This window comes from Vidua chalybeata, chromosome 1 (assembly GCF_026979565.1).
Source record: "Vidua chalybeata isolate OUT-0048 chromosome 1, bVidCha1 merged haplotype, whole genome shotgun sequence".
NCBI lineage: Eukaryota > Metazoa > Chordata > Aves > Passeriformes > Viduidae > Vidua > Vidua chalybeata.
The window spans coordinates 43646147-43661532 of NC_071530.1; the positions used below are offsets into that span (position 1 = coordinate 43646147).

The window sequence follows — 15386 nt, forward strand, 5'->3', positions numbered from 1 at the left end:
AAGAGCAAAATTTCTCCATCATTTTTTCTTAACAAGATTCATTCTGTGTTAAATGAAAGCATTTCAAAATGCTTATTTTGCTAATTAACCTACTTGAACTCTTCTAATCTAGTGATGACCATAGTAATTTCCAAAACACCTCAACTTACCAAGCAATGGTTTTGCCCAAGAGAGTGACATACAAAGCATTGCAAGTTGTGGCGGAACGACAATGTCTCTCAAGCTTCTTCTCCTACAACATTTTAAATAATCATCTGTGAAATGAGATGAAACTAACCATACAAATAAAACACTCACTGTTTGAGAAGAAAACAAAAGTTTTAGATATTCTTTTATCTGCAACATCTGAAGATTATAACATAGCAAGTAGTACACAAAACACTGTACACATTTCCAGCTATAGGAGCATATGAGTGAAAAGTCTCATTTGAATTTAAGATGAAGAGTTAGGGTCTAACATTATATCGCAAAGCTAAAATACTGTTTTCACCAATCTGTCAATGATTGTTACAGTATTATGCAAAAAATAATTAATTAAAACATAATTAAACTTTCTGGTATTCTAAAATAAAGTATCACATTTACAGCAGTATGTGCAACTGCACAGTTTTTCTGTTAAAAATTTATGTTGTTCCATCTGTGTTTCAGGGCTATAAGCCATGTGGTAAAAATACTCAAATTTCATGGTATCTTGAGCAATTATATTTAGTTAGTTAAATATAATTCTTTACTCTGGCAGCTGGGTTTATTTAGTCTTTCCATGTTTTCATTAAAAGTTAGACTAGAGTAAGGTATTTTAGAAAAACTGCAACAGACATACCTGTTCTTTAGTCAATTTAACATTTGCAGAGTTACATTCTGCACTAATGAGAGATTTAACATCTTTGGAATTCAGTGGATCAAGATGAAGAGTGGGCCATAACCTTTGGTAAGAGAGGACAAAGTCATATTTGAACCTTATTAAACAGCAAAAAAAAGTAAAAAAAAGACATCAGAGTTCCAGGGCCTTTTAAAGATTTATATCAAAGCAGTAATTGAAGCTGTTCCCTACTACTATGAAATTCTAGTCATCTGAAGTAGAATTTACACTTTTAGCCTTATCCTAAATCAACATCATGGTATTGCAGTTCTTGATGTGCATCTGACTGCATTTAATACCATTTTTCATACAGTCATGTGGATAGATCTATCACAGTAAAAAAAAAATCTGGTTTTCCAACAGCTAAAATCTGTCATTGCAGCTAAAACAGAGAAGCTTTCATTTTCCTCACAGATTGCAAAATCTTATCCTATTAAATCTCCACATCTTGACAAATCTGTCTGCTCTTCAATGAGTAACCACAATTCAAAATAATAATTCTAAGCCAGGATGCTTTGACACATCACAGAAATATAACATACCTCCATGCCTGCGGACATGTTTCTACATTCACTGATACAATCACTCTCACGTTCACTGGCAGTGGATCTATCAACCACTTCATGTGCTTCTCAGCTTGCTTAAAAACAAATTTTAATTTCTTAACATAGAGGTTGTTCAAAACAATGCCAGAAGTTGCTATGTTTCATTAACTGTGCAATCCAATGAAAGAAGTCTTAAATTCTCCAGTGTCCTTTAAAATCTTTCATGATCTGGTCCTCTAGACAGTACTAAATGACCCACTTATATGTATCAGCACAACTGTACACTAAATAAAGCAGATAGAATGCTATTGTTGAAATGTTCACCTCATAAAAACCAGGCTATTTACATGCCCAATAAGTTAGCTCACAGCCTTGAATCTTTGGATAAGTAATGTAACCAGTCTGCTCAAAAATTAAGGTTTAAAGATAAAATTTAGAAGAAAAATACCCAAACAACCCTAAAAAATTATCTACAAAAATAATTCAACTGCACTTTTCCCAAAACTGTTTTCTCTATGTTCTTTTCAGAGCAAAGCAAACACTAATATTTTTGTTACATAGCTATGACTGAACCTATTACAATAGTCAAGATTCCTGTTAGACTGACAAATGGCAAAGATTTTGAAAACATACCTGTATTTGGTCAATAGAGTCAATAATTATAATAATGCTGCCTTGATGGCGTGCAGAAAGTTTTTCCAGCCAACGGGGAAACTCTTCCAGAAGTTTAGCTGGATCGAAAGTCAGAGGTGATACTAACCAAGAGTGTTGCATAAGCTGCAGAATTATAAACATGTACAAGGAATTCTACTTTAAAAATCAGCTAGGATAGTTGAAAGAAGTCCTAGAAGACATAAAAGGGGAAAAAAAAAAGAAGTTCTCCCCCCCTATCTCACCCTCTCCCCCCAAAAAACTCTATGTGATTTGGGGGCAATTTTTCTAGTCAAGTTCACACAGAATTCTTTTCTTCTACTATATGCAGAAAGATGGCACATGCAGAACAAGGAATATTTCTTGAACTCAGTGTTTAAATTCTAGAGAGATAACCTTTACACAACAGACAAGAAATATGAAGACTTAAAGGACTTGAAGTTGCACAGATTTAACTGGCAAACATCTAAGATAGATGAGAAAACTGCATGGAGAGCAGAACTGAATTCATTTTCTACAGGTTTTTGTACTGTAAGGCCCTTAGTGCCACTCTTGTGATGGAAAAAGCAAGTTCAGACCCTCGCACAAAAATGATCCTTTTTATTTCCCATGTATTCAGCACACAATTAAAAATAAATCAATATAGGGGAGAGCCTAGTCTAGGAACGAGATGGTGCCAAGTGGCCAATACAGCCTCAGGTTTCTAAGCACATAGATACAAGACGTACGACCTGCCTCTTTCATTGGCTGGATGGAAGGGAATTTTGGAAGGAGTATAATTATATGGTTTTATAAGTCATCAATATAGGTCACTGAAAACATAACTGCTAATGCTGATCTATTATGAATATCCCAGAGATGCTATTTAGTTGAGCTACATTAAGTGTACAGGATCAGATTCGCCTCATTCTATAATGCCTTACATATTATAGACTCACAGAAGAGTTTGGATTGGAAGGAGCTTTAAAAGTCCACCTAGTCAAACTCCCTGCAATGAGCAGGGGCATCTTCAACCAGACCAGGTTTCCCAGAGCCCTGACTGATCTGAACCTGAATATTTTTCTACGACATTTGTATTACTTTTCATTGATGCTGAAAAATTTGTAGAAAATGTTATCTTTGCACACACAAACACACACAGACACACAAAGAAAGATGCAATTCAGGGCATGTATTCAGCATTACCTTCAGAGTAAGGCGCTTAATTATCAATGCAGATTCTGAACTGGTAGACATGGGCCTCCCAACAAAGTGGTAAAGAATTAGAGTGTTTGGTGAATGCTTCTGCTGTAATTGAATCCTAATGAAAGAAGAGAAGAAAAAAATAAGACTCAACAGACTACAGACTGTAATTTTGCAAATAGATCTCCAACAAAAAGCATCATTTTTGCCAAAGGAGACAGAGTATCTTAGCTACACATGTTCTACGTTTATCTTACAAAACAGGATAGACATTTCCTGAGCTATAATTGAACTTCTAATGTCAGATTCCATTTTTACTCTCACCATTACTGATAGCAAGTAGCAAGCATCCTTCCTGGCACTTAATAGTCATGTGCCACTAAGCTTTTAAAAAGAAGTGACACCATCAATTCATTTTTATGACAGCAAATTTTGTCATAGCATACAAGTGACCATAAAATTCGATGGTCTATGATAAATTATGAGGATTCTTTCTTTATTTCAGACTCTTTTTGTGTATCACAGAAGGGCAATACTATTGAGCTATCAAAACCACATTGTAATGATGTGCAAAGATAGATATGTAAGTGATGCCTTATCATAAGGTGCTGCAGCTGGTGTCAGGGAGCTGTTAAAGGCAGTCCAGATGAAATTAGCAACTCAAATACCTCAAATCTTTCCAGGACGCTTAAATAATGTCAGCACTTTGTAAATGCCCCCATTTTACCTCTTATTACTGACACAATGTTTGAAATGTAATGGAAACTTTTTTTCTTAAATTTCATTCATATAAAGAAAAATAAATTTAAACTACCATTTTGACAGAAGGAGAGATTTCCCAGAGCCTGGTCCTCCTGATACAAGCAGTGGTGGAATTGGTGCTGGTGCTGCTACTAGGTCATTCAGACGTTCAAAATACTATTAAAAAGAAGCAATCATTATAAATAGTCCAGTGTTTAAGGAAGAAATATAGTGCCTGGTATTGTAAACCATTTCGATTCAAAATGCATGTACCAGTTTATTAAGGTAAAGGAACAACTACTGAAATGCAATACAAGTGTAAATAGATGTTGCAAGGAAACACTTAAACAACAGAATTTATTCTCTCTTTTTTAAAAAAGTGTAAAATTAACTAACACTTTCTTCAAAACTCTATTTAAAATGGAACCTTCAGTGTTAATAAACTGAATTAGTGTTATTATAGTAAAGCAACAGTGTTCTGTTTTTGTTCAGGCTTCCTTGCCCTCCCTTTCCCCAGACTACCACTGTACTGGATATGGTTGCCAGGAAAAAGCTGGCATCTGCCACGAATGACTATTTTGAGCATACAAAAGCATAAAAAAGAAAGCTTTCTTACAGCATATGAATGTCCAAAAATATTGCAGCAGATGACAAAATGAACCAAAGCAAAACACCCTTCACCTGCTTGGAAGAAATGTGTCTTCAAAGTAAGAGGTGCATTTAGATATACATTGGTATTTTTTCTTTAATGTTCTGTTATTCTATTGCTCTAGAATGGTGTAAAGATGGTACAATCCTCCAAATGATTACCAATACAGGAGTGGTGAAGTAAAAGAATATATTGTGCTAGTAAAATAGGGGTACTAAGAATTTAAATGCATGCTTATGTTACATTGCCAAAATAAACTACTGCACCACATTCTGTGATGACTTTAACATTTATCTTCCTACATTCATTATATCTTCCCAACATCTAACTATTCCTGATACTCACAACTTGAAAAGTTTAAAAAAAAATTGTTTCCAGTAATAAGTACTGAGGTATTCAGCAGCTTTCCACTATAAAGTTTCCTTTGTTCTTCTTTCATGGCTGTATGATGAGATGAAATCTTTTCATTAACTATCTCCTAAAGACCTAACTCCAGGTGTCAAGAAAGAGATTGGATTTCCTCAGGGAAAAATAAAAGAGAAATTAAAAAAATAGAAGAAGAAAAAATAGAGTGTTTCCTATTGATGACCAATGTCTAAGAGGATGCTCTGCTTCTGGCACGCTGTTATAGTGCTTTTCTCCAGTGCAGGCACAACTACTTCTTCATCAATGTCATTCAACAACAGACCAACTGGCATCTCTCCCAGAAAAGAAATATGCCATCTATATCAGGCATATGGCTTCTTCCAGCATAAGGAGTGATAGCTTTAAGGATGCTCTCAGACACAGCTTCTGTAGAAATGCATCTTGCCCAACAAGGGATGAAAGTGAGTGATTACTTTCTCTTCATCCATATACCTTTACAATGTACTCACTTTCTCAAATCCCAGCTCACATGTTGAATTAGAGGCCTGCTGAAAAGCTTCCATCTGTTCTTGTTCATCGTGTGCATCCCACAATACATCACCAAAAACTTCTTCTTCAGGAGCAGTGGAGTCTTCCTTATTACCCAAATCCTTTCCTTCTAGGTCTGTCATTTCACATCCCAATATATCCTAAGTAAAAAGAAATTACATGGAGAAAACTGCAACTATATGGCAAGCCCATTTGCTGTTAGTCTCAATATGAGCATGGCTCTACTAACACCAGTATGCTCATTTCCTTGCAGGGTAGGAGAAAACATAAATAAATAAGCAATTAAATGAAACTAAGTTAACTCTGAATGCACAAGTCTCAAGACATTGATTTTAAATATCTCACAGTAGAAACAACTCACCACAAGGAGAGGACATATCTATGATATGGATAAAGAGAAATTAAAAGCTAAGTTAGGCCCATAAATAGAACCCTTTCCCGTGGTCCAGTGCTTCTGTCCATAAAAGCACTGCTCAGTTTGGGGTTTTATTTTTCACTTGCACATTTCCTTGCTTGCCAGATAGTAACGATAAAACAGAGAGATACTTTGAATCACACCTGAGTACCACACAGCAATCACACTGACATAATTTAAAATCATAAATCAGCATAGGCATAAAAAGCTAAAATGCATGATGTACTTTACCTGTTTAATTATTTTTTCTACACAATTATAGATTTCATATGCTCCTTCCTCCATTCCTCCAACATGGTGAATCATCTGAAAAAGTAAATAGAAAAGCATGACACAACTCTGAATCCAACTGAGAACAATATTTAGGACTTCCAACAAAAAAACATTCTGGAACACATTTAAATTCCATTCTGTTGCCTTCCTTAGGTAAGATTCACTTTGCCTAAGAACTTTAAAAGTTGGTCATCTAGTTTCAGCTGTTCTCAACTGTTGTCTCTGTAGAGGAAAATAGATCATAACTGATCGATTTTTAGGCAGCAGGAATCTCTCTAGAGGTATACTTCATTCCCTTTCGTGGCTATAGAGGGACTTTGCCATTTGAATGTCTAAATACAGGTAAGAAATTCTAACCTTAGAGCATAGCCTTTTTTTTTTTTCAGTGAAAATGCAGTGGCTTTTTTTCTGCCCTGCTAATGAAAATTTCATAACATTCATAAATGTCAGCTTCATCGATCTGCTCACAGAATGAGCAGCCAGAACAATGAATGCAATGCAATTTTTTCTAAAATCTGGGACTATTAGCATGTAGTGTTGTTTATAGCAATTTTTAAATGCCATACCTTTGCTTTGTTCATGCAAGAAATTTGCTCAATTAACTGTTGCACTGAGACTGAACTGACTTTGCCATCCTCCCTTCTGTGGTAAATTAACCGGGGCTTTTCTTCTGGATTTCTCAAGAAGGCTTCTTCACAGTCCTCCAACAAACAACTAGATTGGAAATCAGCATTCTTGTGCTATATTACACTGCTGTAGTAAACAGTTCAATCAACACAAGCTCCGAAGATGGGTTTCACTGCAAAATCTAATTCAAAAGCCATATCTATTTATAGCAAAAAGCAATCAAATACTTCAACAGAGAAAAATTCTGAAGCAAGAAAAAGCTAAGAGAGAGATTTATTCTACTTGTACCAAAACCTGCAAAACCATGTGTTAATTTTTATGATGATTGATTTGTGAATTTAAAGCTGTTTTGCCTGTCATATCAATGCGCAGAGTGAAAGGTAATTGCCTTGCATGGAAAGAACATAGTTTCACATATGATTAAAAAGCATCATATATATGCTTTGCTATCAGTTATCTGAAGGTTGTGTTCTATTTTTGATCTTTTTAGGAAGAGTCCTTTAATATTTGTCAGATGTCTTGAGTGACATTCTTTCAATTTATAGTATTTAAAAAGGAGAATTTGACACCTCCAAATTCAAAAGCACTTTGCATTTATATATGCAAATGATATCCATGGATATTTATTGCTGTTCCACAGAAGGAACTATACTACTTGGGGATGCTGACAATAGCAGACAGGATTGCTCAAATATTACACAATATCCGTACAAAAGCACTACAATTTTCATCAGAGTTATTGTAAGAGAAATTCTCTAAATTAATACTTCTGGGTTTTTTTTTCCCCTGCATATTTTGCTCTTACACATTTATGTATGTTCCACATACATAAAACTGGATTATTTGGCAACAGCATATAATGTGTAACAGTAAAATTTCTAACACAATTCAAAAGTATCCCTCATTTGGTGTATTTTCTTTAGTGAATCATACTTCTTCTTCTAGAAGGTTAAGAAATTACTCACTGAACAAACAGATCACATTCCATCACTATTTGTCATGAAACATCATGACTTCAGTAAATCAAAACTGTCAAAAGATAGCATAAGGTAACACACAGGAGAGCCATGAAATTAGTCTGAAAGACAGCCAAGACCAGGAACTAATATGTGATAGAATAAACCCCAAATACTATGGACAGGTGTAAGGCTAGATAAGCAAATGAAAAACACTGAGGACATTGACATCAGCCATCTTGAATTCCTAAGACATAGCCACATGCACAACAGAGAGCTGCTCTTAGAAACCAAACATTTCTGTATGTTACTAAGACATTGTTCAAGCTGTATTTTAAGATAATTTGTAGCTACAAGAAAAAGAAAATGGTACAAAGCTGATATATTCTTTTAAGTGTCTGCACTAGCAAACCTAGAGTTTGAAGTAGTATCACTTTGAAGTTACTAGCTTAGGAAACGTACTGAGCAAAGCATCCCATACATTTTAATAAGCTATGCAGTCTGCATAAATTACAAGTTGCCATTTGTTTCACCAGCCTGGAAAATACTCACCTTGGCAAAGTTAAATGCAAGAGCAAAATGACTAATGAACTTTTTTCAATTTCCCATTTTCTTACATCCTGAAGAGGCCTTTCATTCTCTGTTGAAAAATTAACAACTTGAAAGAAGTATCCCATTGTTTCACAGACTCTCTGAAGTTTTGGGGAGTAGTTCTGAAAGCAAATGTGAGCAACAGTGCTTTATTACTAACCATGCATAGCACTAAGGATCTACCAAACAAATCTCAGTTTCTTTTATCTAAGCAGTTTGTTTCCCTGAAGCCCTTGACAATACTTTCACCGATTTCACTGAAATCAGACTATACCTACGAAGGCTTTCAAGAAGTATTAGACAAATTTCTGAACCAGCATCACATCGGAAACAAGACAGCATATAAGCAAGCACAGGTTTGGGGGTACTCACTCGAATGAAGACGGTCACTTCTGGCTGAGTCTCATCAGTACTGATAATATAACATCTTACTGTGTTACTCCACAGAGAGTGGGAAAACAGAGGAGTAACCTGCAATAAACTGGCAACAGCAGCATCCCAATCATCTGCCAATGGAAAAAGCCCCAAAATGAAGTCTTAGATATCTTCACATGTCATCACACCACATAACAGTTAAGTCATCATCTCTTAACATCATGAATACTACTTTTATTTAAAATAGTAGTAGTGTTTTTACTCAACTATTTAAATTTTACAAATTTTCAGAACTCATACATTTGATAATGTCACACAATTTGATAATGTGGCAAAATAAAAGTGTTAAATATATTATCATCACAATGATATTTCCTTTAAAAAGGATTGATGAAATGTTTCCACAAAATCAAGCTGGTAGTTGTAAAATAAGTACCAATATGCAGAGTAATAAATTCACTCATAACCAAACTTTTTTTTTTCCTTCAGATCTACATGTATTTCAATTAGACCATGTGAATAAATGCCAGCAAAAGCTGTGGGAACTTCCTCTTCTGGAGAAAAAACCCATTGCTTTCTGTAGCATTGTATGTTTATTCCCTATAGAAGCAATGAATTTTAAAACTTTCTTAGACTCTTCATTTTGTGGCTGGTCATTCTTTCAAGATAGGAATAGGTTCTTTTCTCAGGACCACATAGGTCGATGAAAGGCTTAGTGTATGAAGCTGGAGCCATCACAGGGAAGACCCACCCCTCCCACTTTGCAGGCACAGACTTCTGAATCACACAGAGCCTGAAGGATTGAACTAAAAAGGGAAAAACTGCCAGCAAAGTCAACTATATGCAGGAGAGGTTCCAGAGCCAGGACAACAGTGAAGGAAACCAGAGTATCAGAAGCCAATTTACAAGAGGCCACTTGGGAAACAAAGTTCAAAAGCAGGAATTATTGACAAGAAAATATCAAGCACTGATTTACATAACAACTGTACATCCTGGTCTTACAATCAGATTTCCATAAGTGGCCTCCTAGGCAGAGTCAAAGTCCATGCAAAATCAATTAACAAAACAGGAGTATAATTTATTCTAATACCAATGTGATGTTCGTACTCAGGAAGTAGAGAATCTGAATACAAATGGAAAAACAGAACACCAGCAGATACTGAAAGAAGGAGCCACTATCTTCCATTGCCAACATAAGGAACATACTCACAACAAAGCACTGGTAACTGCTGTTTGCTAAAATCACTACTGTACATACCATAGTCCTCACATATATTACATATAACTTAGCTACATTTCCTTTTATTTTTACAAAGAATTCCAAATAATCTTTTGGTTAAATTACCCAAAATAGACAAAAAAGGATCTAAGAAGGAACAGAGTTACTTAAGCGTAGTTGAAAAAATTCCACAGACACCTACAATCCCAGCAAGACAAATTACCATTACTTACCTCTGTTTATATTTGCAAATGGTCCCTCAACATCTATGGAGCTATGAGCAAATTCAGGCCCTCTGAAAGACTGCTGAAGTTGCATCATACTACCCATGGATGGCTCACTTCCCAACACTCCTCCATTCCAGTATTCAGATTGTGCCCCTGTAGCTAAGAATTGGAAAACAGACAAAAAACTCTCTTCTTCATTGTCACTACACAAGGTAAATTGTCAGTGCTAAATACTCCAGCCACATGCCATTGACCATAATTTTTTTTCCTTCGGCAGATTTCCTCACACCATTGTGTGCTGAAGCTCTAAATGGTTGCTTGTCCGAAGTTAATGAGAATCCATGACACCAAAGATTGAGGGTATTTCCTAATATTTGCTATTACATAGATTGCTCATATACCCATCTGCACCATTTCCATGTTATTAAATTCCTCATACAGCATATATAAGATTTTGTACCTACTTCCTCTTTATTAAAGATCTAATTCTGCTGTTACGGAACACACAGCAGCTGACACTGGCATATATCATCATCCAAGGTGTCTAAGATTCCTTCTAGTTTCAGGTGTGATTTTTGGATATGCTGGATCATCTCTCAGATATAGAATTAGAAAACTCGGAAAAGATTAAAAAACTCAGAACAGTTCATGGAACAACTATTAAAAATTGTTCAAGTAACTGTGTCTAGACAGTACTCTATCTTCACTTATTCTTTTTTAACACTAGAAATGTGAGGTTCCCACAATCTAAACCAAGTTTGTAAGGTTTGTTGCTTTTACCCTTCAAACTACTCTAAGTTGCTTTTCATCTGAATTAATAAAACTTTTTTTTTTCCAAACAACATAAATATCTGTCTTCTGCTTTACTATTTGGAGACTTCAGTCATGGTCCAACATAAAATGTTGGGGATGAAATTCTCACCTGTAACATCTGTACAATTATCATCAGAATCAGACTCTTCAGGATCAAACACTTGGATTCCCTGGGCCTGCAGTCTCTGGAGTTTTGCTTCTAGCTCTCGTTTGGCCCTCAGTAAGTCCTGAATCTCATTTTCCTTAGTTTCTCTAAAAATCTATCAGCACGAAGGAAAAAAAAAAATCAGTATCTATTCCTGAGTTCATGTTATCTACTTTCAATAGAAAAAGTAATTCATTTACCAGGCAAAGGTGTGAAAATGTGAATCTGAAGCCATCATGAATCAGAAATGAGCAGGAAACCATAGTTTAAAATTGTACCATTATAAACCTTAGCATACCATTCTTAAAGAAGCCTGCATTACCATGTTCATTAAAAATTAAAACAACTCTTTTTACTTTTTAAACTTTATTGTCTTCTAAAATTGCTACATGTAAAAATTCTTTCAAAGGTTCCCTTTTATTCTTCCATGTATTTATTTACAATTATATATGATCTTGAATTTATGTTTTATTGTTGCAGAAATTTAAATTTCTTGTGACAGAAATTGATCAAGCATATCCAGCTGTCCTGTTTGTAACTTATTACCATCATGTGGGAAAGAAAACATGAATCTAGTTTTAAATTCAAAGAAATGAAGTAGTCTTCAAGTCTCTTCAAGTATTTATTTTCTTAAATAAGGTCAGAGTCAATCCTCTTTTTATATATCTGACAAACATGAACTACATGTAGCTACAGACAACTAAAATGAAGGACATAAAGAATCTTGAAAATAGTGAAAAACTAGGACCTACTGCCCTGCTTTGGGTGGCAAAAGTATCATCTGCAGCAAAGGAAAAGCAGAAACATCTGCCTGGCCTTTCAAGTCATCCCTGCAGAGAGTGCAAACTGTCTCTAACTATCATATTTTTGCAGTCAAAAGAGATGCTCCAATACACATTTTTAAAAAAATGTAAGCTAGAGGCATTACACCTTACAATTCAAGATAGAAAATTTATTCAGAAATAATGGAACTCTGTGTTTATACATTCATTAGGCATGTATCAATTTGCAGCTCATGTTTTCTTGTCATTCTCAAATATGAATATACTTCTGTGTTCAAATTCAATACAGAAATTTAGTTTATGATGTATCACTTCATATTCTCCTTTCAATAATTATAAAGTTATTTCATATTTTTTCCTCTTAGTCTTACAAAGAGATTTAGTAGGATTATTTTAATGGAAATGGGTAGCTACAGCTATGACACTCTAAGGTGTCTTTAAGAAGGAGAGGCCTTCATGAAAGCTATTGGAGAAGGGTTCATTTGAGGAATGTGAACAAGTGACATCCATCTTTCTTTGGTCATTTTCCCAGGAATAGAAAAGTCAAACCATACCTTGAATTGCCTTTTGACCTTGTCTCGATCATGTTCAAAAGTAGCAGCTCTCTCCATGGCTTGGTATTTAGCTTCTAATGCACTTTCTTTCTCTCTAAGTATTTTCTGGTATGTTTTCTGAAGTGCCTGAAAACATTTAGTATTTCATTTTTTTCAGTTTTATTGCTGATAAGAGGTTTTAGATTACTTTTCAGGTCTGACTATAGTATTATCTCAGCACCCTACATCTCTCCTTACTGTAGGGCAGCCAGAATCAGAGAATATTCTGAGTTGCAAAGGAACCACAAGGACCATCGAGTCCACCTCCTGGTCCTGCACAGGACACTCCAACAGTTACACCACCTGCCCGACAGCATTGTCGAAACACTTCTTGAACTCTGTCAGGCTTGTGCTGTGACCACTTCCACTGGGGACTGTGTTCCAGTGCCCAACCACCCTCTGGGTGAGGAGCCTTTTTTAATATCCTGCCTAAGCCTCCCCTGGCACAACTTCAGGCCGTTCCCTGTCTCAGGTCGCCACAGCCGCGCAGGGTGCGGTCCCCATCCCCAGACGCGCACTTTGAGGGCATCCCGATGGCTCACCAGGAGAGCACCGGGGCACCACTTCCCCAGCACCTTGCCTTCCCCCGCACCCGTCACCTCCCTGCCATAGCTTTCCTCAGGAAGCGGGACGAGTCCTTGGCAGCGTCAGCTTCGCTGCTCAGTGCCCTCACCCGCGGGGCAGCGGGCGCTACCTGCAGCTCGGCGCGCAGCCGCTTGTTCTCCCTGTCCAGCTTGGCCTCCTTCTTCACCATGGAGGCCACCTCGTTGTTCTTGCTGACGCGGAAGATCTCGTACTCTTTCCTCAGGCGCTCGTACTCGGCCACGCACTCCAGCTCCTGCACCGAGGCCGTCGACTTGAAGCTGGCCCCGATGAGACCGCCGGGCCGGGAGCCGCCGACGCGCCGCAGGGACCCGCGCAGCAGCCGCGCCTTGGGCTTCACCTCCACCGGGATCTCGCAGGCCTCGCCGCCGCCGCCGCCGTACGTGTCCTCGATCACTTCCCCGACCGCGCCCGCCGGGCTCACCAGGGACGACGCCGTGCCCATGGCCCCGCGTCCGCCCGGGCGACGCTCTAACACCGAGCCCAGAGCTCGGTGCCCCCGGGGAGACCTGGCGGCGGGGCCGTGCCCGGCGTGGAGCCTTCCCGTCGGCGGCTGCGGGCCATGGTCCGCTCCTCGCGGCGGCCGGACGAGGAAGGGAGAGCGGGAGGAAGCTGCCCCGCGGGCCGCCTCTCTCCCTCCCTCTCTCGGCCGCTCCCGCCCCGTCCCGTCCCCCGGTGGCTCCCGGCTCGGGAACGTTGCTGGAGCAGCCCGGGAGGGGGAGCGCCAGCCGCCGCTACAGGCGGGGGAAAAGCGGAGAGGGAGAGCCGGAGGAGCTGGCGGCGGGAATCTGCTGCTCTCAGCTAAAAGTGACGGCGTTTTAGGGTTTTGCAGCTAAACACAAGCTAATGTGAGGTTCCAGCAAACTTTCCAATTCCCGCTGCCACCATGTCAGCCTCGTCGGGGATGCTTTATCAAAAAGAAAGAAAAAGTTCCCATTTTCTCTTCACCGCGTCTATTTCTCCTCAAGTGTCTATTTCTAATCTCCCTGTCACCTGCCGCGGAGCCCTCAGGTTGCGCCGCATCCCTGGCTGATCTACACGATTATATCGCACTGTTCTCCTTGGCCAAACAGAGACACTCAGGTTGTGCCACCAACTTTGGTACTGAAGAGAGCTTGGCGGGGGAATTACCCCACATCGGTCAGAAGCTGTGACTTCTGAGACCAGCTGGCACTCTCCAAGAAGAACTGAGAAGAGCTGGTAGTGGCACCAGCTAGAAGTGAGCACTGGGCAATGGTGCCATGTCGTGCTCGAGGTCAGTGCTTGCACCCTGTGTGCCTCATATGAAATTAGTGAACTCCCTGTTCAAAGATCATCCCTGCCAAGAATAAGGAAGCCGTGGATTATCAGCCCCTTAAATTATCCTAATGGCATTTACATCTCTGTCTCTCAAAAAACCCTGTTTGGTTCCTTCACCTGTCATAGGGAATTCAGTGTAACAAATCCCCATGGCTGAGGAGATTTGTTCAGAAATCTCAGAATCTGCCCTACCTTTAGTGTGAACTACAAAAATGTCACTACTTCAAAACAGATTTTGTCTCATGTATGTGCCAGGTTTGTTAGCCATGACCAAGGGAGCCATTTCTTCTTAACTGTGAGGAAAAGAAATAATCTTAGAGATGTCTTTCCAATGAGACATTCCTGAGTTTCAGAATCTACTGGAGGGGGGATTTACTTTTATGTACACTAGTAGAAATAGAACAAAAGATGTTGCTTTATTTCCCTGAGTTAAAACTTAGGGTTTGGAGAACATGTGCTTTTTTCCCCTCCTAATTTTACCCCATTATTTTCATGAGGAAAAACCAACTCATTGTCTGGATATAATTTATTGATAAGTCACATTGGTGATGTATTCCATTTAAACCCTGCTTCACTGAAAAAGACAGATACAAATATGTGACAATAGAGGGAAGAGGAAGGGTGCTGCTGTGTTTTCTCTAATATTGACAGTAACAGAGTTTGCACAGTATTAGGTGATTCAGCAAGTAAGTCTGCAGTTCTGTAACAAGCAAGGCTCTTGGTTTCATTTGTGTGTTGGTATCAGGCAGTTTCTCCACTTCACTGCTGACTGAAGTTCCCTGACTCTCGGAACAATATCATGCTGGTGCTTGAACTGAATTATTTTCATGTTCTGAGTTTTTGAATATCAAAATCGCCAAGCTTTAAGCCTAGAATAAAAAGTGTAGTGTTGTAAGTGCTTTTGTATTCCTTCTAATAATCCACTT

The 15386-nt window shown here is 38.3% G+C and overlaps 2 protein-coding genes across 3 annotated transcripts in view; one reads left to right on the forward strand and one right to left on the reverse strand.

Annotated features, from left to right (window-relative positions):
• Positions 1-13753, reverse strand: part of NPHP3 (nephrocystin 3) — a 32896-nt gene extending 19143 nt beyond the window's left edge. For both annotated transcript variants that reach the window (XM_053955434.1, XM_053955443.1), the window contains exons 1-15: positions 13253-13753; positions 12520-12645; positions 11148-11298; positions 10232-10384; positions 8777-8910; positions 8366-8526; positions 6797-6944; positions 6189-6263; positions 5503-5682; positions 4052-4155; positions 3241-3355; positions 2038-2181; positions 1402-1499; positions 821-923; positions 150-232 (exon numbers count right to left, since the gene is read on the reverse strand). In XM_053955434.1, coding sequence (XP_053811409.1) covers positions 150-232; positions 821-923; positions 1402-1499; positions 2038-2181; positions 3241-3355; positions 4052-4155; positions 5503-5682; positions 6189-6263; positions 6797-6944; positions 8366-8526; positions 8777-8910; positions 10232-10384; positions 11148-11298; positions 12520-12645; positions 13253-13606 — 2129 coding nt within the window. In that variant the 5' untranslated portion in view covers positions 13607-13753. The remainder of the gene's footprint in view (positions 1-149; positions 233-820; positions 924-1401; positions 1500-2037; positions 2182-3240; positions 3356-4051; positions 4156-5502; positions 5683-6188; positions 6264-6796; positions 6945-8365; positions 8527-8776; positions 8911-10231; positions 10385-11147; positions 11299-12519; positions 12646-13252) is intronic.
• Positions 13754-14187: 434 nt separating this feature from the next.
• Positions 14188-15386, forward strand: part of TMEM108 (transmembrane protein 108) — a 246634-nt gene continuing 245435 nt past the window's right edge. The window contains exon 1 of the mRNA XM_053965425.1: positions 14188-14416. The gene's annotated coding sequence lies outside the window, so the exon portion shown is untranslated. The remainder of the gene's footprint in view (positions 14417-15386) is intronic.